The sequence below is a fragment of the Thunnus thynnus genome, chromosome 4 (genome assembly GCF_963924715.1).
Source record: "Thunnus thynnus chromosome 4, fThuThy2.1, whole genome shotgun sequence".
Lineage (NCBI taxonomy): Eukaryota > Metazoa > Chordata > Actinopteri > Scombriformes > Scombridae > Thunnus > Thunnus thynnus.
The window spans coordinates 35,295,728-35,323,574 of NC_089520.1; the positions used below are offsets into that span (position 1 = coordinate 35,295,728).

A 27,847-nucleotide genomic window follows, 5' to 3' on the forward strand; every position below is an offset into this window, starting at 1 on the left:
AGCTTTTAAGACACAAATCAAAGTATTAAAAAGGCTTTTATTTAAATATTGTGGATTCTGCACAAACAACAGATGCAAAAATTAAAATAAATAATGCAATATTCACTCTTGTGCCAGTTCAGAAATATATAATGGTGGTGCCATGTTAACTGTGGAGTGTGGTGCTGCTGATAAACAAAGGTTTGTATTGGCTCTTCACACTGTGTTCCAGAGATGTCAGAAGCAGTGGTGCTTTTCTAGATACAGCATCATTATAAAATCCTCAATGTATAGTATAGGTGTGTAATGTATATGTATAGCAGTTATTTTATAATAAAGTGTAGTCATTTATGTCTCCTTAAACCCTCCCTCTACCTTCTGAAACCATTGACGATGATTTCTTATAATTCCCACAATTCTTTGACAACTGCTGGAGACGAGGTGCAATGTTACAGAGAAGAGTTATAGCAGTGTTCAAGAGTATGAGTTCTCCTTTAGTGAAGTGAAGACTGATCTTGACAGTTGAAAAGGTGAATGTTGCGGAAGTGACATAGTGATGGCTACTGCAGATTCTGCTCTGAGGCCTGTTTGGTATCTCTCAGCCCTGGCAGACGGTGAGGTCGTGGGCTTTCTTTCGAAGTTTTGCTAAAAGGTCTTTAAGCTTGGCATCAAGTCCTTCAAGCTTTGATGACTTCTGAAGGATCTCACCCTGCAGCGACCTCAGGGAATCTGCTTTACCTGGAAAAAGATAGAGAACACAAGGAGCGATCAGAGATCTAACAAAAATACTGCACTCAAACTGATATCCCTTTTAAAGAGCCAGAACTCCCACTGGTGGGGGGGGGTGGGGGTTGGGGGTTTTAAAGACCTGTGTCAGTTTATGTACAATTGGATGTTACACATAGGGTTCTAGATGGGTTTTAAAAGCTGATAACCAATATTTTTGGACATAATATCTTTTCCATCTGAAGACTAAGAAAAAGTCATTAAAAATGTATTTAGTATCTCCCTACCAGACCAGAGATCATACAGGTTAACTGTGACAAACAACTGCCTTTAAATAAATAATAAAAGTCACAGCAAACGTAATTGGACAGATGCTGCAAATTAAAAGAAAAAAAAACATTTTCTGCCAGTTTACTGCCTGCCTAAGATCATGTTCCTGCAATATTAATCCAAGTTAGAGGAAATTCTGTTTCACAGGCCTCTCCACCCCAATAGTCTGCTATTGGCAGAATAAGAGTTAAGTGGGGAAAAAGACAAATTTCAGATGTCTTTATCAAGATTCTGAGTATCACCCCTTGGAATTGCCTGAAGACTGAAAATCCTCCTTCCCTGGAAGACTTACTAATGATCTTCTCTCATTTGAGAGTGAATAACATTATTCCAGAAAAACATTTTGGTGGTGTGATTTTGCTGTATTACCTTCCAGAGACTTCATCATGTCTTCAGTGGTGTTGGCCAGAGCTCCAGCATCCTGCCGCAGCTTTGCCAGTCGATCCCCCACTGGCCCCGCCTCCCCACCAGACCCACTGGTAGCAGCCTTATCTTTAAGACGATCCAGCTGCTTCTGCAATGACAACAGGTCCTACAAACACACACACACATTTGTATTAGTACATTTATAAAGACCACATTCATTCTCATTTTAACCCTCCACTACATGCCTTTAACAAAGCCTTTTCATGACATTTTCAATGACTCACTCTACATGGTGACATTTGCAGCTGAAATACACTACGAAAAGGCTTTCACTGGCTTTTTTTTTTAGAATTATAAAATGAACTTGACATTTTGTTAAACTGCTTCAGCTCATTTGAATTTGCTCTGGTTGCAACAAATACTCAACCCTCACCCTCACTTACCAGTTGCCATTATTTTAGTCCTTACCCCAAGTCCTGATTCTGAATAAACCCTTTGTAGAGGTAAATGTTCATATTTCACAGTAGAAGAGTTACAGCAGGTCTCTCACCTCATTTGCGTCAGCTGCTTCATCTTCAGCTTTGTCTGCATTGTCCTGTGCTTCCTGAGCCTGCTGGCCTCCACTCTGCAGCAGGTCTTTGAGCTCGTCCAGCTGGGGTTTCATTGGCTTCATCAGTGTTGATACATCATCCAGAGTCTTCTCTGCAGGGCTCAGCTGGTCTTTGGCCTGGATGAAGAAAATCATTCTAAAACTCAATAACGCTGGAAGAATAGCTTTTAGTGCATTGAATAGACCACAATGTTTAGACACTTCATTCATTGTTTAATATATCACAGCTTTCTACCTTAGTCAGGTTGTCGTTCAGAGTGTCCATGAGATCCATGCTGTCCTGCAGTCTGTCCTCCAGGTCAGAGAGGGAGCCCTCCACTGCACCGAAGCCTGCCAGAAGCCCATCCACATCAGCCTTTACCCCCAGTGCCGTGTCCCTGTGGATGAGAAACAATGTGCCATTTATCATCACTACAAAGACATAACAAAGCATCCTCAGGAGGAGAAGCAGGCTGAGGGACCCCATACACACCCTCAGAGAGACCACAATGTCTTTTTTAATTCGGCCGCAAAATCAGTTTCTGTTCTGCTAGATTACAATGATAAAAACTGTAAGGACAATTCTTTATTAACTCTTAGACGACTGACATGTACAGTACCAGTCAAAAGTGTGGACACACCTTCCTATTCCGTTGAATGAGAAAGTGTGTCTAAAATTTTGACTGGTACTGCACATGTCAGGAACAGGGTGTACTAAAAGGGTCAGTGTATGAAGCCTTGTTGCATCAAGATTAATTTAAAATTTTGATAAGTAAAATGCTCATTGGTCATTTTGAGTTTTAGATTGGTTTCTCTGAACCAAACCTTATAAAAATCAGAAAAAGTCAAAAAGGGGCTTGATGGTAACAATGATCATCTTTAAATTATCCATATCTAAGAAATTGTGAAAAAAATAGTGAGGATACAATACATTTAGATTAAAACTGTATTCACTGTTTATAGTTTATTTGATTAAAAAACTATAGATCTGTAATTATAAAATTTTAGATCATATGCTGTTGCATTTAAAAAAAATCTGTCCTGATAATAATAATAAACACTATATTTGCCTCCTTTTATAATCCAGTTCAAACAAATAACAGTTTCCATTAAATGCTGTGAATTTGCAAAGATGAAGTTCTTTAAGAAAACTGCATCAAAATCAGGAACAGCAGTCCGATGGTGGAGTGTGAGGGTCTACCTGGTGTCCTGGGCTTTCTGCAGCAGTTTCCTGGCTGCATCCAGCTGTGGCTCGGCCTCATTCAACACGGCCTTACTGTCTGGTAGATTGGCTGCCAGATTCTTGAGGTCCTCCAGCTTCCTCTTCAGAGTGGCCAGGTTGAGGGGCAGTTTGGCTTTCAGGATCCAGTCGCTCACCTCCTGGATGTGGGCCAGGTTGGAGGACGGGTCTGGACACACAGAAATGAAAAAACCTTGGCGTCACCTACAGTACTGCTGAATCCATTTACAATCAGTCATCATTACTGAAACCAAGCTAACCTCCACCCTCCTTCCGTACATCAGTCCATCCACCTACCCTTTGCACTAAAACAAACTTTACCTGACAGGAAGTCTTTGAGCTCTTTCACAACGTCACGCGTCTCTTTTAAGTCATCTTCCAGTTCGTCTCTGGTCTTCTTCATCTTATTGGACAGCTTCTCTGAAGACTGTCTCACCTGATTGGTTGTCTCTTGTGTTTTTTGGAGCTGTAAGGAATTGAAATTAACTTAAATATAAATATCTACCATTGTAATAATCTAAGATTAAACTTAAATTTGCTCATGCTTTAGTCATAAAGGTACAGTGATGTGCCTCTGGTGCTGACAGAAGTGACATTAAGTGTTTGTGTACCTTCTCTGCAGCATCTGTGATTTTTCCGGTCAGCTTGTCCAGTCGGTTTTTCACATCCTGAGCATCAGCGTTTGCCCTCTTGCTGAGAGGCAGGGCACCCACACACTTTTCTCCCTTTTCACAAGGTGGTGTTCCCTCCGGTGGACACAAGTCCCCACCCTCACACTGGAGTGGGGTGCAGGGCTCTGAGCGAACACTGCCACATACCTGGAAAAACAGAACAGAACAACATATTGATGCATGGTGATTTCAACTTCAGCTTCAACTTCAGTTTATTTAAAGTGCACATCACCTAGAGAGTCTCTGTACAATTCACAAGTCAATAAAAACAGTGTTACAAATGAGAGATGTGGCAGATTTACATAGAAATAACATCAAATAACTGATGATCCTTCCAAGGGTTACAAATCAAATCTGTTTGTTGAAACACATTTCAAGGCTTTGAATCATCATGCCACTATAATCTGGCTCCCTGCTAAGTGAAAAGCCTGGAAGGTACATGTACCTGTTTGGCCACAGGGGTGAGGTTAGGTTTGGAGGCCATGTTTTGGTTCAGTTTGTCCAGATCTTTGGTGTTAGCTGGTTGTACTCGGTTCTGAAGGTCCTTAGTCTCCTCTCTGACATCAGCTGACTCTTTCACTGTTTTTCCGCTGGCCTTTACTTTCTTAGCTGCATCTGTAGACTCATCATAGGCATTCTTGATGGCAGAGAATGCTCCTAAATCCAGAGAAAAACTCAACATGAATATATTTTATGCAGTCATTGTATCAGAATATCTGTTTGAGAGGCAACAACTGGTGATGATGAGGTGCTTCAGTCAAAATATGGCACAAACATACATCATTCATCTTGGTTTGAATAGAATGTTAAAGTTTTATCAAAAGATTTACAGTTTCAGTTAATTAGAGCCACTTGAGGGTGCTCCTGTGGTCAGGAGCACCCTCCTGACCACAGGAGGGTGGTCACTAAAACTGAGAGCTGCAGTGATTTGTGTGTCTTTGTCTCGGACCTGCATTATTGGGATTGATGGAGTTCGTCATGGCATCTTTCTTGGCATTGTACTGCACACGGAGGCTGTCCAGCAGACCCTGCAGTTTGTCCAGCTCTGAGTCCAGACCGGGTGTTCTTTTCAGGGGTGAAAGATCATCATTAACCTTGTCCACCTGGTCCCTTTGAGACAACAACAAGAGTTGTTCAATTAGGCATCAGTTAGAAAAAAATGTAACTTAGTGAGTTTCCATTGATTAGAATTGGGTGAAAATATTACGTTTGTGAATATCAGAAAATACATCCATGACAATGATGTAAAATATTTTTAAAAGCTGATTAGTGTTTTCATCTTTAAACAAATACAATTTATTCCTCCTCCAGATCTCAGCAATCCCTCACCTGAGCTTGTCCAGCTGGGACAGAGCATCATCAATCTGTCTGGCAGTACTGGGTGGAAGGGAGATTGAGTTCCGGATCAGGTTCAGGTTGGCCTCCAGGGTGAGGATGCGTGGCCCAAAGTTTCCAAGACCACCATTACCTGGACGAGAAGGGAAGCTTGGGGAGAGTCTCTCCAAAGCTAAGCTGAGGTTCTGACGCTGGGCATCCAGGGTGAAGTAGCAGGAGGGACATGTTTCACAGGCAGGGAAGGAGTCACAGTGTCCTCGACTGCAGGAGTCACAGCGAGCCCCGGTGACACCCTGCCGACATAGACAGGCTCCTGTCTGCTTGTCACAAACTTCTGGAAGGGTTCCTTCAGCATCACACAGACACGCTGTGGAGGAAGAGAGAAAAAGATCACAATAAAGATAAATTCAAGCACTGGCCAGAGGGCCCTAAAATACACATTTTTAAAAAGGAGGATTCTTTAATAATTCTTCAAGGTCTAATCTAGAGTGAAAGAAACCTCAGACTCTTAGCATCTACAAAGGTTGTTTCACCGCTGTCATAAAACTCTATGAAGTCTCACAAGTGTGGCTTCATTACCTTTGTCAAACGCAGGGTTTCAATGTGAGAGCGGTCTTACTTAAAAGCCAGGTTCACCTGTCATCACTGTAGTGTGAACCATAAATGAACCAAATACAAACAAGGAAACAAGATAAAGGTTTCTACCATGACTGAGATAAAAAAGAAAACAATAAATGGAGCAATTAAAGAGAGATGACTCACGCCGGCAGCCAATGAGTGGGTCTCCGTATGTGTTGTCTGGGCACTCGGTACATTTTTGGCCTCCAAAGCCTGGTCTACACTGACACTGACCCGTCTGCTGGAAGAAAAGGAACAAAAATGACTTTAGCTTCAACTGCACAAAACAAATCAGCTATAAACTCAGCAGCATGAGCACCTCTGGTTGAACTAGTAATGGCAGTAATAGTAACAACACTCATTTATTCTTACTGCCTATACATTATGTTCTAGCACTCTTATCTTGCACAATCTAACAAAGCAGTGATCCATCCTTTAACTGGAATTTTCTTTTTTAAATTCTACTTAACAGGTGTTTGTGTGGCCAAAGTCAGTTCAGTGAAAGCCATTCTCCCCTTTCTTATTGCTTCATAATTATTAATACCTAATAATTAATGCTGCTGCACCAAGCTTTTCCAGTTTGTCCTTCAAATTAAGGCACTGTGGGCTTGCAGTTTCCTCCTGCTTCCAGCTAGGCTAAACATGTCCCAGGCTAGTGTCTGAAACTGAAATCAGTCTTTTCATCTGACTGTGTGTAGAAGTGTGTTTGCTGGAGTTCACTGGTGTTGACTGTGGGGGTGTAGGGAAGAGGTCATACCTGGTCGCAGGTATCACTGAGGGACCTGGTGGGGTCACAGTTGCAAGGCTCACATCGTCCTGACTGGAATGGTTTCCAGTAGCCTTTTGCACACACCTCACAGGTCAGGCCGTGGAAGTGGGAACGACAGGGACACTGGCCGGTCACTGGGTCACAAACACCTGACAGTGACCCGTCTGGAGAACAGGAGCACTCTGCACAGTAGAGGTAACATGGGAGTTAGGGAGAAGTACTTGGATCAAATTCCACACAAATATATATGATTCCTTATGATTATTGATGGCAGTAACAGTGGTAACAATGCAAATCAAGATATTGATCAATTTTTGTGAGAGCCTCAGTTTAAGACATATTTGCATCAGTATCTTCAAAAACCCATACAGGCATCTCTGATGTGAAAGTTTTCACACACAAATTTTGAGGAGTTAGCAAAAGAAAAATGTGGTGTTATTTGCATAAAAAAGGGAAAAATCAAAGTGATGTGAAGGTGTGTGATGACTCACTGGAGCAGCCCAGAGGGTTAGAAGCGCTCAGGCCGTAGTAGCCTCTCTTACAGCGGTCACAGCGGGGGCCTTCCACGTTCACTTTACACTGACATGAGCCTGAGCTATCGTCACACCGGCCCTCATTCACTGTCCCCTCCGCACTGCAGCTACAGCCTGGCAGTAACACAACAATATAAACATGAGCCACTTCAAAAAAGGTCAGATCTCTATGAAGATACCTCATTATAGGAAATAAAGTGAGCAAAGAAGTATGGTGAGAACTTTGAGGATATTATACATTTTAAAGCAATCAACTAATGTCTATATATCTATCTAAAACAGTCAGCCACTTACGTATGCAGGCATCAGGACGATCCATTCGGCTGCGGGGGTTTGGTTGGTAGCCTGGGGCACACTGGTCACACTTTGGCCCTGTGGTGTGGTGCATACAACCTTCACACACACCTCCGCTCCTTGAGCCACTGGCCTTGTACACCTCCTCGTCAAAATGACAGCGTTGGGCGTGGTTGTTACACTCACAGCCTGAGGAGAGAGCAGAAGGATTAGTACATACACACAAGCAGAGTCAATGGATGTAGGCTCCAAAACATACATATTTTCTCTCTCCTTCATTTATTTTTAAGTAATATTTTCTGTTCAATTGTAAGAGGTAAACAAAACATCCCAAACATCCCAGTTGGTAGTTAAAAAATTCTGACTGTATTGAATTCTGTATGTAATACTCTTTTTTTCTTTCACAGGAAATTCAGTCCAACTGTTCACCTCTTGAAATATGAGTGAATTTGGAATTATTATTTCTTTAGGTAAGTATATTGCTTGCAGATGAGTGTGTTTTGTTTCCATTAGAGAGATGAGCTGTAGGTGGGTGAAGTCTTACGTTTGCAGGTATGAGTGTTGCTCTCCTCTGCAGGTCTCCAGGGCAGATCATTGTAGAGATCAGCACAGCGCTCACAGTTCACACCTGCTGTGTTATGCTGGCAGTCACACTGAGGGTTCACCTACAGGGAGGCATAGAAAACATGTATAAGGAAATGTTTACTCAAATGTTAGCTGCCTGAACAAAATGATGAAAACCTAGAAAGTGGAATTGTAAATTCAATAGTGTCAGTATCACTATCAGTTCAAAAGAGTTCATAAACATGTTGTATAGCACATAGCACCAATATGGATTATATTCTAAGGATTAAAGTTCATTGCATTTTCACACAAGGAGCTAAGGCATTATAAAATAATTTAAGTACTTCAAACGTATTCTCTCTCTTATGTAATCCTTGTGAAGACTTTCTGCTGCATATATCCTTATATATGCTTTTTTTTAAATCTCTCATTGTAGCTACTGAAGTGCAAATCCTCTTGTTTGCTGCCCAGAGTCCAATGATTTTATTATTCTCATATCTGAGTGTCCAGTACAGAGATATTGTAGGTCCAGGATGTGGCTTAACACAAACACTGGGAGAAGATGGAAATGAATAGCCATCAAAAGTGACAAAAAGTGTCTTTGAAACATTCTAAACCTTTTAAATCCAAACTCTCTAATCCCCAAAACACCTGGATACACACCTGTATGCTGTTGGACTGAGCGTTGTTGTAGGCTTCTGGTAGGCATCGGTTGGCATGTCCATGGCACATACAGCTGCCAATCACCCTCATCTCCTTAAGGGCGTAAAACCTACTGAGAGCTCTGCCTGGTAGACGTGGCACATCACCCAGCTCTGCCAGCCTCACCCTCAACCCCGTCAAGCCAGTCACATCTGTGGATGAGACAGCTGTCAATGAGCAGTCCACAACATTTAAACAGGTCTATACACCGTGAGTCATGATCTTAGACTTACCTTCAATCTTCTGGCTGTTGGGAACTGGGACATAAGCGTACTGACGCAAAGGACTGAACTGGATCTGGAGAAGAGAGATGTACAATCAATTTATTCTGTTTATGTTATCTTTTTTTTCTCCATCACACAGTGTTTAGCACTTATTTCATAAAGATTCACAATACTGCCATCCGTTTTTTTTCAAACTTAACTCAGAAGGCTCTGACAGGTTTGAACTGTCCTATGTGTTACATACATGTCATATTATGTCTGTGTCATTTTTAAAGGTGATAAATGATTCATAAATCATATGTCATTGACACCTTAACTGTTTAGGAAACAAGAAAGCAACAGGTGTTACTGGAAATGATGTCTTAATTTGGAGAAACACTAATAACAGTACAACAGAGTCTCATGTGATTTTGCTAGTAATACCAAGATAACAGTATCTGTGGAAGAGCCACTTTGTTATCTGGGTCAGTTATGATAACATTTGCATTGACAGCTACAGTACCTCAATAACAGTAGAGAAAAGGGTACAATAATCAAAGCAGAGAATAATGAGCTCTAACTGAAGACACACTAAAACAGATATTTTGCCACAAAGATGATTTGAGCCTACCATCTGATCTTGGTATGGGTTTCCAGTAGGGGGCAGAGTGTAGCAGTAAGTCTGGTCCATGGTAAGAGGTGTTGAAGTGGGGACACCAGGGAATGCTTTTTGACAGTCTGCAGCAATGTAGAGGGCGGGTTCCCATGTCCTGCCATTATCCAGTGTCCTCTCTATAATCAAAGCACTGGGACGAGGACCCTGCAGAGAAAAGCAGAACAATAAAGAAACAGGTTCTAAATTCATAAATTATGTTTGAGATCTAACTAACACAAATACACCTGGTTTTATTGAAATATGTTAACAAAATAGTTTCAAAGCTAAATGATTTATACATAAATAGATTTGTGTATGCAAATCCTCCATATCTTTTTGCAGCAGTATTACTGATTTACATCTTTTATTTCTACCTCTCCTATTTTATGTGTATGATATATTAATGAATTTAAAACCAGATACCACACAGTACCTTAAGATTAAAAGTATTTCTGTGTGAGTGAGTAGTCTAGCAGTGTTTGCAGACTGTATCATACCTTGAAGTTCAGTGTCAGTCTGTCAAGCTGGAACAGATTGTTGAGGTCCAACTGGAGAGTGACTGCATTCACCTCTACAGGACAAACAAGCAGAACAGCATTTTCATCAGCTACACTACATACTAAGTGTTAAATAAGGTTGATGTTTGTTTTTTTACATTTTATAAAACTGGTTGATTTAAACTAATTCTCAGCTGTTCCCTGCTGCCTGTTCAGCACAGTTGATTGTGAACAGGGGCCTCTGGTGGTGAGGCAGCTCAGAATGTGAGAAAAACAAGGAAAGTGCTGCTGATTACTGTAAAACAGGCTCTCCAACTCATTAAATAACAAAATTCTACCAAAAAGACTACAGAATGTTTGTACTGCAAATGAATAATAATTAATTAGTTGCTTAGTGTTTGTTTCTTTGGTCCATGGGCCCCTGTAGTTTAGAAGTTAAGATTCTGACCATGAAGTGCAACGTCTCTAAAGGGACCTTTATTGCATCTCTCTCGCTCTCATTTCTTGTCATCTATGCCCAAAGAAGTGTTTCTCTATTTTTTTTTCTTTGCCCACCTTTCTTAGACTGCCACCATCTGTCTGGTCCGGCAGTGGACAGGACATCCTGGACAGTGTGGGCCAGCTGACCGTTTGGGTTCCTGGAGTCACATGGACAGCACTTCATCCTCCTCTGAGAGAAAAAACAGAGAAACAAAGAGACAAAATCAGTAACAGTGGACTTTCCTGCAAAGTTGCACTGTAATATTGCATGCATGCATGTATGTATGTTTGTAATTATGTTACAATGAGTGTGTCTACAAAGTGTTAGTCTTAAAGCTGATCCATGGACCTATGACCAACTTCACATTTGTCTCTGTCTCTGTGTAATGCCAGGTAGATAAGTTGTGTCATTGAGCAGGTCATCCATGGCCACAGAGAGGGAAAATCAATATGTGTCAGATGGAAAGCCTGCTGACAGTTCTACTTTTATATTGTGAATAACAATGATTTATTGAGCTGGTCAACAAGTCAAGGGGAGAAACTTTGTCCCTGTGAAAGACAAGGCATGAAACGTGCTGCCCTAGTTTTATTTGAGCCATGCATAAATGAAATTTTATGGCAGCAGTGGAACTTGACTTGTTCACAGGGAGAAATAAAGTTATAAATTGTGATGTATAAATAGTCTCCAACAGAATTTGTCCACCTTACAGAATTTTAATGTGAAATTCAAAATCTTTGCACCAGCACAATTCCAGTCAACAACTATATATGTCTAGTACAGTTTTAAAAGAAAAGTTAATCGAAAAAATATGTTTTAGATAATTATCTATTGACCTTTGAATCAACCAAAGCACCTGTGGAGTCCAAATTCCATTTTTGGTTGAGCTGTTCCTTAAACATATGCAGTAATAAGCTGTTTTTCCACCTCTGTTGAGCTACGTGCTGTTCATGAAGACACTCCAATAGCACTTGGACAATTCCCCACACAAATGTTCACATCAGTGGCAGCTGGGCCACAGCTTTCACCTGCCAAGTCAATATTTAGCAGCTCCCAATCTAGCACGCAGACCATGGCTGCTTTCTCTGTAGGGAAAAGTTCCCTCTTGACTGCTCATTGTTACAACATACAGTGTTCATCAAGCTACGTGTCTCAACTCATTCTCCCACTCTAAACAGTTTGAAACATTTTGAGTCATGCAAATGTTGTCAAAATAACTTCTTTTCAAACATTTCACAGATTGTATCTTTGTTACCTCATTCCCAAACACATTAACTAGCATGCTGGACATGGTACATGGCTAATTCTTTGTGATTTTAAAAAACAAAGAACAATCTGTCACTGCATCATCATAAAGAACGTATAGGCTACTTTACAACATCAAAGTCCAATCAGTGGGACTGACTTTATGAATGAAAGCTGGTCAAAGTGATATCCAACATCTGTGTGCAGTGACAGCATCATTGCTGGTCAATCAAATCATTAACAGCAAAGTAAAATGCTGCAATGACAGAGAAAAGTCTCTAGACTGTGTCTAGACTAATAATTGGTTCAGTACAGTGATTCATGCTGCAGTAGCAGCTGCACAGCACAGCATTAATTCAACTTGTTTCTCAACGAATAAGCAAGGGACCATTCTGGCTCCTTCACAGTGTGAAATAAAGCCAGGGCAGCACTATTCTGATTCTATATTAACCTATCACAAAGCTTTGATTTAACAATAACTACAAATCATTACACAGTGCTGTGGACTTGTGTGGCGTTATTAATGCCTTCAAAGTAATACTATGCAAAGCTGTCATATAAATGACATGGCATTCTCATAGCCTGAAGGTTCATTTAAGCTGTAATGAGGCTACAGCTTCTCGTACTTGTCATAGATTATTCTGAGTGTCAACACAAAACTCACATTTTACAAGTAGTGCTTCATAATATGATGAAATAATACTTATACATTGATCCCTCTCAGGTGGCTGTGATGTAAATGGGGGAATCCATATGTGCACTTGAGAAAGTGACACCACTCAACTGAGGCACATTAACCAGGTGAATTAATCTTTGCATTGTGTGTTATTTTATGGCGTTTCGTGGATTATCCCCTACACACAGCACATACAGCTACAAATATATAAATAAGATATTTTATCATTTTGGATGAAGCTGAGCCAGCAGTTTCCCCCATGCCGTAATATCACTGACTATAAGAATGTGTACATGGATAAACTATGTTTATGGGTCATGCTGTTGCAGAGGACCATGGCTGTAAATTGCAGCTTGAGTTATATAAATATGATGCAGGAAGCTGCAAGTATGAGTTTTATCATTTTTCCCTGAATAGATGGTTTAGAGGGGTTAAAAAAACTTTATCTTTGAATCATCTCTTTACCAACCAGGATCACAGACATGTCAGTCAGATAAAGCCCAGCAGATAAACTCTGACACTCAGAATACCCTCCTCCACAGATACAGCAACCCACAAATAACACTTTCACAGACTCCTGAACTGACACCAGCTGTATAATATCTAATAATAACATTAGGTGCATTCCTTGTAGGTGCACCATTTAATAATGACCTCACTAGCTCACTTCAACTTCAATGCTCATTGAAAACAGTTTATCTTATCTAATCTCAGGTGATAAATCTTTAACTCTCAGACTCAGGTGTGTCCATGTAATTTTTACTGCTTCTTAACCTCAGTTACTCCTGTAAACCATGACAGAGGGACACTTCTTAACTATACATACAGGTGAAAAGTGATGCAACGTGGAGGCTTTTGCCCAAGGTTTGTGGCTTTTGGCACTGCAGTGTGTCACTCCAAACACACACTGTTTGCATTTAGTCACTACCAGCAGTCTATTGCATCAGCTGAACATGTATTTGATCCTCAGTAAGGGTATAAAGTCTACAGTGGACATTATGATAAAATTAGTAAACTAAACAAAATCTGTCTGTACTGGCACCAAGAAGGTTCAGGTTACATTTTAACTAATGTTCATTGCTCTAATACATGGTGTGAAAGACAGCAGGAGCAAATTTACCTATGTTGGTTATAGTTATATGTATAGTGGTGCATCTGACAATAATAGCATACAAATATATTACATGTATATTTATTAAGATTAATATCAAAAAGGCATATTTGGCTATCAAACAGCAGGCCCCTGGCTGCAACGAGCAACTCTGAGGCAAATCTGATGCACTAAAGTGATTTGGTCCCTTGATGAAATGTGAAATGCATGCTTTTTAAAGGACATATCAAAAATATGAATAATTTTCCATATTCACTGCATATGATATAACAGCACCAGTGATAATGAATTGATATTACCCAAAAAATCTTCACTTTTTATGTGGAGAGAGACATGCAAACTGCCTTTCTTTAGTCTTTTTAGTAGGTCCACATATACACAGCACACGGCTGAAATGCAGTTTGTATTATTTCATCTCCATGGGTTAGAGAAAGTCATCATGCGCTTCATCAGCAGGTACTGGTTTGAAAAGTAGTCAGTGGTAAACCTAATGATTCAGGAACCTTAAGTCTAGATGTACTGCAGTAATGGCAATCTGCATTACAAAATCCTAGGTTTTCCAGGATATGTGGAAACACTGTTGACTCATTCATACCTTTATTACTTTTAACAACTATCTACATTACTATCAAAATATCTAAGGACATTATAATTCCAAACCACCTGCTTTAGAGTGTAATACATTCATTTACAAAATCTGATAATTGCAGCAGTCTGATGAAGCATCATTCTTCGAGATCAGACTACTTTAAGTTTTAGTGTTTACTTCAGTCATCATAGATATCATTGTTGGTCTTTTGGTAGTCATGCATGTGAATGTGTTTGTTTCTGTGTGTCAGCTCTGAGATATGGCTGAGTGTTCCTGCCCCTGTCTGTCTGGACCAGGTGTGACTCAGGTAAAAAAAAAAAAACAGGGAAGAAAGTGTAGATCAATGGGAGAGGGAGAGGGAATGAGTCCACGCCCTTCCCTCAGGGAGATTCAACACAGCCCACATACATAAACTGTAAGATGTGAAGATTGTGTAACATCATCACAAACATCATTCTGTCTGTCTTATGGTGATCACAGATTTAATCACTAGAATGCAACTTCCTTTTTGAAGGAATATTAAAATATGAATTCCACATTAAATCTAACATGTATGCATGTGAAAACCTTTATTCAAGTACTGAACTGCGATTTAAGTACTAATATTTTACTTTGCTTATTTCCAGTTTGGAAGGCCTTTTACTTTGACATTGCAAGGGGAAATATTGTGATTTTTACTCCATTACATGTATCTGAAGGCTGGGTTTTCTTTGAAAAAGAAGATTACATTCATTATGGGTTTGAGAACTATTGGGTTCAGTCCAGCTCCTGACCTTTTCTGCCCCCCACATCTCTCACATTTCAACATCTCTCATGTTACTGTAAACCATTACATAGCTAAAATATTGCAAAAAATTTAATATCTTTTATGACATCTCTTCAGACTAGTGAAAAAGTGGGTCCAGATTATTCAGTTTACGTCCAATACAGCTTCACTTGTTTCAGTGGATTTTATAAAACAAGCTTCAGTATGATACTTAACAGAAAAAAGTTGATTTGTATTGCAAATAAAGGATCTCACATTAGAGACACTTGTCTCACTTTTTTGAAATATAGTACACATTGCAACATTACAGATGCTCAGTACATGCCCTCTGCTCTGGATGGTAAGTCTAATTTCAAAACCAACATTAAATCCAGTAATGGGAGGTTTGTGCTGAGCCAGCAGATGGGCTGGAAAGAAAAGAGAGTACAGTTGCAACATGATGCTCTGGCACTGAAATCAGACTGTTTCATAAATGGACAGCAATCAGTCTGGCCAAAACCACCACAGCCTCCGTCCTGCATATCTGTCTGTTCATTATGACCTCTGCACTGCTCGCCTCCTGACAGTGCAAACCCCACGCAGGGACCCATGCATGGCCTGAGTGAACATAGCTGGCTCAGACAGCGACTGTGTGTCTGCTTTGGTTCGACTGATATGGTTTTGTATGTGGCCAATATCAATATTTGAGAGTTAAAGCTGCTGCTTTTTGATAATTATTACCTTTTTGCTTTCTCTGCCTCACAAACCTTATCTTGAATTCAGAACTGTCTTTTTCCACATTTTAAATGGAACAGCTCCTCCAACCACCTGAAAGTTGATACTAATACCAAATGGATAAAGAATTGGCAGGCTGATTGGCAATGGAGAGTCTGATTCAGTCCCTGTATCTACTGTAACTGTGTCTTGGGCAAACAGAGGTGAATGATTGTGCTCCTACCTGTTGGTATGGGGTGCAGTAGACCTCAGAGCCGGTGAGGCCGCAGGTGGAAGAGGCTCGGAGCTGGTGAGCCCTGCCCAGCAGCAGGTCATTGCTGGGTGGGTAACAAGCCCCTCGAGAGCAGTCAGTCTGGGCCTGTGATACTGCAGCCACGGCTGTAAGAAGGAAGGCAGTACAACAAGAAATGAAACATTACAGAGCCTTGTAATTACATGACCTCTATCAGTAATCAGTTACATTAGTATCCCAGTTCACAATGAATAAGACGTAAGGACATAAGGAAGGAAAGACAGATCCTATAACGATGCTTCAACTCTAAATTGTTTGTTATTCCAGTTTGTCTACTTGTTAAAAGTAAACCTCGCCATTTTTTATAGATGTAGCAGCATTATTATGCTCATCTTAATGAGACTTTTACCAAACCATCTCAAAACTTAACCTAAACAATACCACAATCACCTTTGTAATTAAAATTAGCATATTCCCGGCTTTAACAAACTTAAACATGATTAACATTTTAACATTTTGAGTAAACTCTCTATTGATGGGCCAATGACAGAGCTTCTGCCCGTCACCACGGTGGGATCAATAATTTTGCAGGGCTTCCAACAGCTATACATTTTGAATAGGATGTGCTCTTTGTCTATCCCTTAGTTGATACTACCCGCTATATTGTATGTCCGAAAGAAGCAAAAAGAAAGGCCTAAAAAGGAAACATAGGATGTACCATCAATACTCAAGAGAGTCACAGTATCTAGAGCTGTGCATTCCTATAGATTATGTGCAGTTTGAAGACTGATACCAGTAAGCTGTTAACAAATATCCTAATGCAAAAACTTCAGTGTTTTCCCATAAGTAATGTTCTTGTCAGAGTGGAAGAGCCTCTGATGCAGGCCCAGACTAATGAAATCCTTTCAGGATTTACAGCTCAAACATGTGCTATCACGACCTGAGAGTATGCAGGCTAGTTTCTCCTCTCCGCTAGAAAATGGAGCTGTGAGCAGTGAAATCAGCTGTTGCAGAGTTTCACTGAATTAGAAACCTGCATACTGTCAACTTCCAATGATTTATCAATGTAGACATCTGTTTAAGGTTGAAAGTTGCAGGACAGACAGATGACACTTTAAAGAAAAATAATAATATCAAAGCAAAAGCAAAAGTGAATGAAATCTTACCAGCTAGTAGTAAAAGTATTCTCATGCTGTGTTTCTCTTATCCAAAAGTCTGGAACAGATGAGAAAACCAAAAAATATCAGTAAATAGAAACAGAATCGAAGTCACTTGATTGTATTTCTTGATGTGAGACTCACTTTGTAGTTGATGCTCGATGCGGTTAAGTGTGTGTTGCTGCCTGGGTGCAGTCTTATAAACACCGTCTCACCTGGATGGTATGATACAGTGTGTGTCAGAGACCAACCCTTCACTGCCACTCCCTTCAATCCATGAATCAACGTTCACACATACAGACACGCAGGCGGAAGCAGACACATAGTCAACACAAAGACTCCAAGGTATCACAAACAAACTTAAACAAAGACAAAACCAGGTGTAAAAAATGCTTTTGAGATCTCAAATAAAAAACCTAAAACGGACCTAAAAGGAGTAAAAAAGAAAAAGTTTGTAGATAGTTTAGATTTGTATACTTGTTAGTGTAAAAGCTAAAAAAGATTGTCTATATAAAAATTTTGAAGAAGCATTCAGGGTCCCCAAGGATGAATCTTAATAACTTGATGATCCCTTAATTTCATCCCTTAATGCCATTATTAGGTCCTAATTTTGCTTTTTTCCAAATACTTTGGTTTAAGATCTGCCAAACTGATAACATCCTCATCTGTGTCCTACTTTATGTTTAGTGCTAAGTGGCAAATGTTAGCATGATAACAGTCTAAATTAAGATGGTGAAAGTGGTAAAAACACAAATACCCACTAAACATCAACATGGTTGCATTGTCACTGTGAACATTTTAGCATGATGATGTTAGCATTTAGCTCAAATGTCACTGTGCCTATGTACAGCCCCATAGAGCAGCTAGCATATCTATAGATTTTTTTTCTCCAAACAAAATACTAAATACAATTTCAACAATATTGATGTTTCAAAATAATTTGAGATGTGTCCATAACACAATACCTTGACACATAAATAAGAAGTAAAGAAGCTATAGGGTATGGTGTAAATATAATTTGGCCATTCAATGACGGCCAAAACGTTCTGTCATATGTGAAGATGTGTTGTATATATAAGTAATTATGTTGTATGTGTAACAAGTTATACATACAAACTCAAACTATTAAAACTACAACTGAAACTTAATCAAAGCTAAGCTAAAATATTTGTTGAAACATAAAGACAAAACTCAACCAGTAAAGCCTGAAACAATGTCATAATGAGCAAAAATAAAAAACAAGCTCTAAGATGAGTAATTAACATAAATTGTCATGAAAACTTAAAAGCAAAACCCAAAATTTAATAACGTTTGTTTTCCAACTGACATAATATGGTAGGACATGTTCTCTGTGATGGTGACCCAACCAAACCTGTTGTTTGCTGTAGTTAAGGACGCTTTTTAAAGCCTACAGTTATCTGATAGAAGAGGAGTGAACTAAGAGTTAAGAAGCATTGTTATTTCCTGCATGTAATACCACAAAATAGTTTAGTGTTTCACTATTAACTATGTTTTGAGTGTGTATTATGTTCACACTAGTTCCTACCAGTAAACTGTCAAAATGAAGTATGCAGAAATCAGAAATACAGCATGTAGATAAAAATTACTCAATTTAAGAGAGTGGGGGTGATGGACGCTGTTGTCTGATGATGTTATGCACAATGGAAATATTTAGAGGAGCTGATCAATTGTGACATCAGCAGGCAAACATTTTGTATCGTTCATCAGAATGGCAAAGTACATTCGTTTCTTGTGTACATTCGTTTCTCATACTAGAACTGCCCAAAAATGTCAATATTAGTTCACAAAGTATATCTAATAGTATCAGCATGTACTATAGAAGTGGACACAGTGTATGTTTGGCTGAGACTCTGTTACAGATCTGCTGACAATGACTGGAAGAGTGAAACACTTAAATTCCTAAAATGCCAGAATTTGACACAAGCATGTCTCGACAAATTCCATCCATGTCACATTAAACATGTATTTTCCATAGACATAATGGAGAAGGATTCATTTGTAATGATTCCATTATTTATCTATTCTAAAAATGTATTATGTAACACTGGTTAAAACCAGTCTTTTCCATTCAGAAAAGAACACAGGTCTGTGGGGTGAAACACTGTACACAGACAAACTCACTCCTCCCTCCCCGGACACAGTGTGTGTGCTGGAGTCCTGCTGATCATCACCTCTGTGTAAAGAAAGAGTAGCCCTGGGGTATATGTTTTTCTCCATTCTCTGCAGACACACTTACTAAGTCCAAGTACAGGGTGTGTCCTCTGACTCAACACACACAGTCTACTGTGCACATACAACTTCAGACAAGTACTGTCATGTCATGTCTTCAATCGCTCTGGATAGAAGCTGTGATTTATTTGTTAGTAACAGCCGGGTGTTTCCTCTGTTTCAGAACTAGCCCTTGGTTACATTGAGATAGAGTAAAGGCTGCTTTATTGGAGTTTTGGTATCATGAAGAGGTAAATATCACCAAAGAGCAGATAAGCAAGAAATTACAACCACTTAATACCTTTTAATAGACTTATGAGTGCTTCTTGGCTGAACAATATTTCTGCACTGAAGGTTGTTAATGTAGATAGATAAAGAAGAAGAGAGAGAGAATAAAGATACATGGACAAAGATATGAGTTACACACACACACACACACACACACACACACACACACACACACACTGGGCAGGATCCTGTACAGGACTTGCCCCATTTACCCTGCAAGGTCAAACCAAAGCCAAAGTAAAACTCTGATTTCCTAGAAAGAAATTATATGACTTTTATTGTCATGTAGAGGCTTATAGGCAACATCTTCGTGTGCTGTCACATTGTTTAAGGCTGCTGCGGCTTCTCATCAGTTGCACAAATGTAGCTGGGGCACAAACCTTAATCTACATTACTGTAAATAAAATGAGAAATGTTGATAATGAAGGCACTTCCTTTCATAATGGCTCCATACTAGAAAAAAGAATAAGATTAAACTCATTATAGTGCACGTCATCATAAACATCCCAACATTCATTGCAACAAGGTATACAATTCTAAATATTTCTTTACCGAAGACATTGCTTTCTTCCAAGATTACAACCTTAATTGACACTTTGGGACAAACATGCAAAAAAGCTGTGACTGTGACAAGGGGAAGTCAAATACACCCACTACTCTTTAGCACTTGATTTAAGTTTTAATGTAAGTTTGATTTATTTTTAAAGTCATTTCTTATGTCATACATAGCAGGTTTAAAGCTAAATTGTCAACTATGCGGAACTAAAGATGACCCTCAACCAAACCCACACATACTGGCTCCCATACGTCTGGCTCATGACAACCCATCAGCTGATTCAGGTAGCCTAAACTAACAGTATCATTTGATAACCTTGAGGGCAGAGGTGGTGTCTGTATAGTTTAAGGTCGATTTGAAAATGGTGAGACTGTAGGAGTTCATATAAATGGTTCCACATGGCAAAGTCAGCCCAGTCCATGTCAGCTGGGGTCAAGCTAATCAGCCTCATTCAGTGTGAACTGTTGTATATCAGCTCCCTGTGTGTGTGTGTGTGTCTGTGTGTAAGTGTGTGTGTACCATTATGTGACCTTTCCAACAGCACAAACTAAAACTATGTGAACACCCTGACAAAGGTTCTTTTTGTATACAAACCAATAGTGAGCAGTATACCACATTGCAAACTCACATGCTAAATATCAGCCAAAGACTTAAGGTTGTACTTTCTCTGCTCCCTCTAAAGCTGCTTTCACACAATAAGATTAATATTAGAAGACGTACACATGCTTTCCCACCACTTCTTGACCTAGTTGCACTGCCATACAAACCCTTTTAAACAGTCAGGTCAAAATAGTTCAGGTGGCTGATGCAGACACAGTGATGATAGAGCTTTGTGAAATTTTACTGACATTAGGATACACAGATGAAACTGATGGCTACAGTTTAGAGGCTGATATCAATATCAATATTTGATAATAAAATTAGTTCTGGTAAAGGTGAGTTAAAAATAACATCAGATTAATGTTATGAAGGTAAGTATAACTTTTGAATACATATGATACACTATGCCCTAGTCGAAGAATATAGAAAATATCTCTTATTTCAAGATTGTTAAAGAGGTTGTCCCAAGAAAAGATAAACTACATGGAACAGTGGCAGAGTGATTGTAAATGACCAACAATAGAAAAGAATGTGGTGAGTCTTCTTGGGAGAACCTCTTTGACAATTTAAGTGGGTGAGCATGTGCACACCAAATAGCATTCATTTTGAATTTGGAATTAGAACGTTTATTCTGATCAGACTGTTTACATGAGGCATTATTATTCTGATTTATTCTGATATGTGGAATAAATGGTCCCATGCAGATAATGAATTTTATTGTTGAGGAGGAAGCAATGAGAAGTTTTTGGATTTTTTTCCCCCTGCTTTGCGTCATATCTCCCCAATAAATGGAGAAATCTTTATACTGCAATGAATAGAGCTGAGTCCTGTTATGACATGTCATCTTTTGTTTCATATGGTGTGGATGTGTCCTCCAGATTTGATCTGGACACCAGCACATGTCTATGATGTCCCTGAACCTGATACTGAAAAGAACTAAACACTAAAACAAAAAAACCTTTTTTGAGGCAAGATGCCTCTGGTGAGGGCCAAAAGAAAAGAAGTCAGTTTGATGTCAGAGCAGGAAATTCACAGGTGTGACTAATACTGATAACTACTGTGTAATGATGGTTCCATTTCATTTAGGTGTGCCCGTAAGCACTCCCAGTGAGGCAGCATGTATAAAACCATGTCTCTGCAATACCCATGCTGCGTTTCTTGATATCAGTTATTCCTGTTTCAATCTGCGATGAATTAGGTCTGCTATGGATCCCAACAATGTTATGAACTGAAGCAATTTGGTTGGCCCACTAAGCTAGAAGGCTAGATTTAGACAAGATTAAAACATTTAAGTATAAAGTTAAGCTGTATGTAGGGAGGATTTAAAATGGTATGCCATTTCAAAGCAGGTATGTCTTATTTTTGAATTATTTCAATAACAATCAAGGAACATCTTCTTTCCCAGCAGACTGGCACACAGAGAGAATTAGGGGGACAATGTTTGTCTGATGTCAGCAGATGCTGTGATTCAGACACCTCTGCACTTCCTGTGCTGCTCAGCGTTAGTCACCATCATGAGCGTGTGTGGTACGTGTTGAATGTGTCCACTATACTGTCCAGTTCTACTCTGAACATAGTTCACAGCAGCGGCATTACTGTCACAACAGCAGAAATGCTGCTGGTTAACTGGGTTTACACAACCTTTCCCCTGATTTGGTGACTGTCGATGTGGAAGATTCACATGGACTCCATCAGCAGATGGGAAACCCCTGGTCACCTGTATGGCTTTTAGCCTACTCTCAACATGACAACAAACAACTGAGGGACATCTTGGTTTTCTTCTTTTTCGGTCTTTCAATATCATCTTGACCTTAACTTAACAGAATAGTGCAGTAGTTTTTCTAATTTCCTTTTCTTTCCTGTTCTATTGTCGTATAGCTGTCCTCGAAACACATTTGGTAAATAAAAGTCTGGATAGATAGATAATGCTGTTAGTTGGGCTAGGAAATGTAATGCTATGATATAAAGCAATGGAACCTTAATACTTTTTGAGTGTTGACCAGTATCAACACACAATCAAAACACAAGTTAATGAAGAAAACATCTTCTCCATTTTGACAACACAATGTGCTGCACGTTGTTTATTTTAGTTTCAACATCCTGATTACATGCTTCTCATATTATTGGATGTATAGGCCACATGTATACACCTAGCATTATACCATAAGTTTTTAGTGTCCTCTTTGCAGCATTAGTTTTTCTAAATGCAACGTATAGTATGTGTTGTCCAAGTGGTGGAGATGTTTTTTTTTTTTTTAATTTGTTTGTGTTTTTTGTCAGTTTGCTTGGGTTTTCTTAAGTTGCAGTGTTTCTTAAGAGCTTCAGTATTCCATACAAAAATATCAGCTTGGTATAGTCCTGTACATTTCTTGTTGTACTGTAATTTGGTGTAATTTTTGATCAATCTATGAGTTTTGAAGCTCACATTAAGACACTGACTCGATCATGCTTCTTTCACCTGAGAAACATCGCCAAACTCCGGTCTGTGGTATCAAGAAATGAAATGGAGATGTTAATACATGCTTGTGTTTCATCATGTTTGAACTACTGTAACTCTCTTTTTACCCGTCTTAATAAATCGTCCATTCACTGCTTACAAACTGTCCAAAATGCTGCTGCTAGGCTTTTAACATGATCCAACAGGTGGTCACATGTAATTCATATTTTAACCTCACTGCACTGGCTTCCGGTTCATTTTAGAATTCATTTTAAAATTTTAGTGCTCACTGATAGAGCCCTACATAGCCAGGCTCTACAGTATATTACTAACCTTCTGCACCCCTACACCACAAACCAAGCTGTTAGGTCCTCCACTCAGGGCTTTCTAAGTGTACCTCATACACATTTTAAGACTCGGGGAGATTGGCAGCCCCCAAGCTCTGGAATAGTCTCCCAACAACCTTAAGGTCCTTGGATAATGTAGAGTCTTTTAAAAAGCAGCTAAAAACTCATCTGTTCAGACAGGCATTTGGGTAGCATGTGCTATTTTGTATTTTAATTTGTCTATTTTGTCTGCTCTCCTTGTATATTTTATCTGGTGTCTTTGTTTTTATTTATTTTGATTCTATTTGATTCTACTTTCTGCAAAGCACTATGTGACTGGTGTCTGTGAAAGGTGTTATATAAATAAACTGTATTAACTCCTGCATGAACTTCAATAGATATAGACTAATATAAATTGCAAGTTCTATGATGTTACTGTGACGCTATTAAATCTACTGTAACTCAGTGTGCAATAGTCACTAAAACTTATTATTAAATACTACAGACACCCTGATAGAACATTAGTTAAACATCAGCATTAAATGACAGTGACTGTGTAATAATCCTACAAATAACTGGGTGAAAGTTTCTGGTTCAAAGCCAGTTTCCAGAGACTCGCCTCCATGCCTCATGAATATTCAGCAGCTGTCAGTGTGTGGGTGGAGAGAGTGGGGCTATAAATGACCACAGTATCCAGTAAAGATTTGTTCTCGCTACAAACTGGAACTCATGAGCAGGGTGACCTAGAACAAGCTACACCACGGTAAGTTTTTTTCTATCCTCTTTCAAGACATTAGTGGTCAACCTGTATATGTAGTGTGTTTAATGCATGGGAGGGGTATTATACTGCTGCTACATGAGTATATTTTCAAATAGCCAGGAGCTGCATGTAGACCACTCTATTTATCATCAGATTTTGTAATGTGCTGAAAATAGTTCTTTTAAACTGTGTTGTGGATTCAAGGTTGTAGGTAATATTTTGATATTTCCATGTTAAATGCATTTTGTATAATATATAAATTTAATAAAGAGGTCAGTTTGTAATGCTGCATTGTTATGGCTGTATCTGTGTGGAGTGGGTGATCATTTTACATTTCCAAGTTGAGAAGCTGGGCTATGTCATGTAGTCAAAGGGCAGCAACTTAAATGACTTTTCTTCTGGAGTACACATTTAACTCACAAAATAGATCATTGTTTTGATGAGATGACGTTCCCAGAACCCTTAGTGATGTCTGAAATTTCTTCTTGAGTCTGACTGACAGTCTAAAATGGAAGAAGTATTAATGATACCAAACAGAAAACATCTGAGAAGCTGGAATCAGCTAATGCTTGGTAGATTTAAATGATCATCACTCAAATCTAAATTTTAAAAACAGTCCTTGATAAATACGTTTGTCAGTCAGCTAACTAACTATCACTGGTTCTTTTTTATAGGCCCAAATACAACTTCCAACCCAGCTTTTGCCCAAGCTGTAGCAGATCCAGTGAAAATGGAAAGCATGCAGGAGTTGATCCCCTTTGCCAAAGAGATGCTGAGTCAGAAACCCACCCGGGGTATGCTGAAGGTCTACCTGGTGGGATCCGTGTTTGCGGTTCTGGGGACTGTCATCGGCCTGGTCGAGACTGTGTGTCACCCCTTCTCCTCTGGTGAGCCGATGGATGCAGAGATGGTCCTCATGATGGCTCAAGAGCAGAGGACTGTTAAGGCCAAGACCCAGTGCAATGTGGGGCGCCAGGAAGAGGAGGAGGAGGAGGAAGAAGAGAAGGAGCTTGCCACAGCCCAGAAAATGACCCCCTCCAAGACTCATAGACCCAGCCAAAGGAGCATGGCCAACCGTCTGCACGCTTCTTAAAGCTGAAGGGGAAAACCCAAGTGACTTGAGTTATTTATTAGGGAACTGCTCCTGCCACACCACAACGTTGTGCAACATGCACAGAGTCTGAAGCTTTCTAGACAGATGAATGAGAAGCATCTGACCTGCTTGCCATTCTGTGCTGCCAATAAATGATGCTCAATGTTTCTCAGAAGTCTTTTATGTGCTGGGTGCATGCAGAAGACTCCAAAAGGTCCAGCATAGCAGTCTACAGACAAGCTTTCTTCTATAGGTTAATATGAGTCTAGTCAGGGTTTCATGGGTTCATGACTGGGTTCATGACATAAACACACTGGATGACTCATGAATTAAAACATCCTGCTGCTGCTGCACGAAGTTTGGTCTCAAAAGGAGAAAAAAAGTTAGGACTTCAGAGCATGAAGTTAGGAGTTTATGAGGAGTAGCCAGTATGACTGGCTGTGGTGAGCTGCTGTGTAGCACCACCTGCTGTCCGGTGGATGTATTTGACCTGCCACTCCACCCACATCTCACTGTGTTTAAAGACAGGAACGTTGTTGTAAATAATATGCTATCTGCAAATACTGTATATGTACCACATTTTTACATGTCAATAAAATTCATTTTATTTTTGAAAATCTGGTTTGCCTTTTGGTTTGTCTCCTTCAGTGTTTGCTAGATGGGAGCCAGTGGGTAAAAAAAAATGAGCCACCCCCTTTATCTAGGTTACCATAAACAAAAGTAATCTTGTGATCACAAATTAAGAAAGAATAGTTTACATTACTCAGCCTAATTGTGGATCTGAACCACTGTATGAAACAGTTTTGTCAAAATGGAGGTTGCGGGGTAAAACGTACCAGTGATATTGGGGGAAGTTGAGTCAATGGCTCAATTTAACCCCCGAAATTATTTTCTGATATTCTAAAGACTAGAGACACTGTTCATGTTTGATCCATGTTAAAAGTGCTACAATGCTGATGAATAAATACCTAATTGTTGACTAATTTTAATTTTAAGCCACACACAAACATGCTGTACATACAGATGGGTGACAAATTAAATGAAAAGCCAACATAAAGTGTCTTAGTAAGCCACCAGAACAGCATCAAACCATTCAGTGACCCCTCGTGCCCTATGGATGGTAGCATTGTCATCCTGGAAGAGACCACTCCCATCAGGATAGAAATGTTTCATCATAGGATAAAGATGATCACACACAACTACTTTGTATTGTTCAGCAGTGACTTAAGAGGACAAGTGGACCCAAACCATGCCAGCAAAATGTCCCCCACAGCATAACAGAGCCACCAGATCCCCTCACTGTAGGGGTCAAGCATTCACACCTGTACCAGTTTTTCCATTAGTTTGTCACCTGTCTGTTTACACAAAAGCACATTTACACACACATTCTCTCTGTAGCTAACACACAAAAATCACAGTCTTAATCTTTACAGAAAATGTTTAGGTAACATGTTGAACAACAGGACACAAACATATGGTTTTACTTAAAAGTACAAGTTTTTGCCTTTGTTAAACTGACGACATTAATAAAGTTCCCCATCCCCATGCTCATTTTACCCTTACTTTGGGGCAAATTGTGCCATAGGACTAACTTTTTTTGATGGCTCATTGTTCTAAAATCATAATAATTAGATAACTTGTTTTAATTTACATGGGTACACAACAACCTGAGGTATACATAGTAACTATTATTTGAAACAAATACACTTTCATTTTGCAGTAAAATCATCAAATGTAAAAAGTGGCTCATCTTACCCCGTTCTCCTCTGTATAAAATGTGCTGACCACCGACGAGAGTGTGTTGGAGCACACTGAGGGGCAGATGAATGAGGACAATGAGAGAGAGAAGATTGGATGATGTGGGGATAGTGAATCAGGAAGTGTGGTGGATTAGCAAAGATGAAGTGAGGGCACCTATGAAAATGATGAAGAGTAGAAAGGCAGTTGGTCCAGATGACATACCTGTGGAGGCATGGAGATGTTTAGGAGAGATGGCAGTGGAGTTCTTAACTAGGTTGTTAGAGGATGCATGAGAAGTGGAGAAGAAGTGTAATAGTGCCGATTTACAAGAATAAGGGTGATGTTCAGAGCTGTAGTAACTACAGAGGTATATAGTTGATCAGCCCCAGTATGGTGCTTCCATAGGCACCTCCACCTCATCTAATCTCTGACATGAAAGCAGAGTCAAGTTATACTGTTGAGTCTAACGTTCAGGTAAACTAGCAGCGACAGAGACTCCGCTTTTCATACATTGCTGACAGATACTTGCTGCAGTGTAATGTGGGCTCGTTTTACAACCATCTTAAATATTTAGTTTGTCAAATCGCTGCCATCAATGTTAGTAGTCAACGTTTGATTTAGCAACCAATAGAGCGGAAAGGGGAGGGGAGGGGAGGGGAGGGTGAGCTAGAAGGGGGATTGGGAGTTTGAGCAGGCTCTGTTTCCTTTGTTGGGATCCTTTGTTTTTTTTTTAGTTTTTTTTTAAATATAGCGTTAGTTTTCGGACTGTAAAAAGTGGA

At 39.6% G+C, this 27,847-nt stretch overlaps 2 protein-coding genes across 5 annotated transcripts; one reads left to right on the plus strand and one right to left on the minus strand.

Moving 5' to 3' along the window:
• Positions 1–17: 17 nt before the first annotated feature.
• Positions 18–27,102, minus strand: LOC137182178 (laminin subunit beta-3-like). 4 transcript variants are annotated; one of them, XM_067588504.1, is made up of 24 exons: positions 27,084–27,102; positions 17,184–17,254; positions 17,049–17,097; positions 15,874–16,028; positions 10,627–10,741; positions 10,072–10,145; positions 9,551–9,739; positions 8,950–9,013; positions 8,678–8,868; positions 7,995–8,115; positions 7,451–7,639; positions 7,115–7,270; positions 6,612–6,805; positions 5,999–6,092; positions 5,231–5,603; positions 4,851–5,011; positions 4,347–4,558; positions 3,842–4,048; positions 3,552–3,696; positions 3,192–3,399; positions 2,247–2,388; positions 1,952–2,128; positions 1,405–1,567; positions 18–717 (listed from the first exon to the last, which is right to left on the minus strand). In XM_067588504.1, exons 3-24 carry the CDS (start codon positions 17,071–17,073, stop codon positions 578–580), a joined length of 3,495 nt encoding a protein of 1,164 aa, XP_067444605.1. In that variant the 5' UTR covers positions 17,074–17,097; positions 17,184–17,254; positions 27,084–27,102; the 3' UTR covers positions 18–577. The 4 variants fall into 4 exon arrangements, with proteins under 4 accessions (XP_067444605.1, XP_067444602.1, XP_067444603.1 ...); XM_067588501.1 differs by having other exon boundaries at positions 5,999–6,095; XM_067588502.1 differs by lacking the exon at positions 27,084–27,102 and having other exon boundaries at positions 5,999–6,095; positions 17,049–17,189.
• On the plus strand, positions 24,131–25,496 carry LOC137182180 (G0/G1 switch protein 2-like). Its single transcript, XM_067588507.1, has 2 exons — positions 24,131–24,238; positions 24,910–25,496. The coding sequence occupies exon 2, from the start codon at positions 24,966–24,968 to the stop codon at positions 25,326–25,328; it is 363 nt and encodes a 120-aa protein (XP_067444608.1). The 5' UTR covers positions 24,131–24,238; positions 24,910–24,965; the 3' UTR covers positions 25,329–25,496.
• Positions 27,103–27,847: the final 745 nt, after the last annotated feature.

What these genes read in the sequence shown, in the direction of transcription:
- LOC137182180 (XM_067588507.1), top strand. Translation starts at nt 24,966, where the DNA reads ATGGAAAGCATGCAGGAGTTGATCCCCTTTGCCAAAGAGATGCTGAGT.
- LOC137182178 (XM_067588501.1), bottom strand. Translation starts at nt 17,073, where the DNA reads ATGAGAATACTTTTACTACTAGCTG. An exon ending in CTCAGTCCAACAGCATACAG is followed by an intron (nt 8,116 to 8,677) that starts GTGTGTATCCAG and finishes GCCTCCCTGTAG; the next exon opens with GTGAACCCTCAGTGTGACTG. An exon ending in CATGATGAAGTCTCTGGAAG is followed by an intron (nt 718 to 1,404) that starts GTAATACAGCAA and finishes ATCTTTTTCCAG; the next exon opens with GTAAAGCAGATTCCCTGAGG.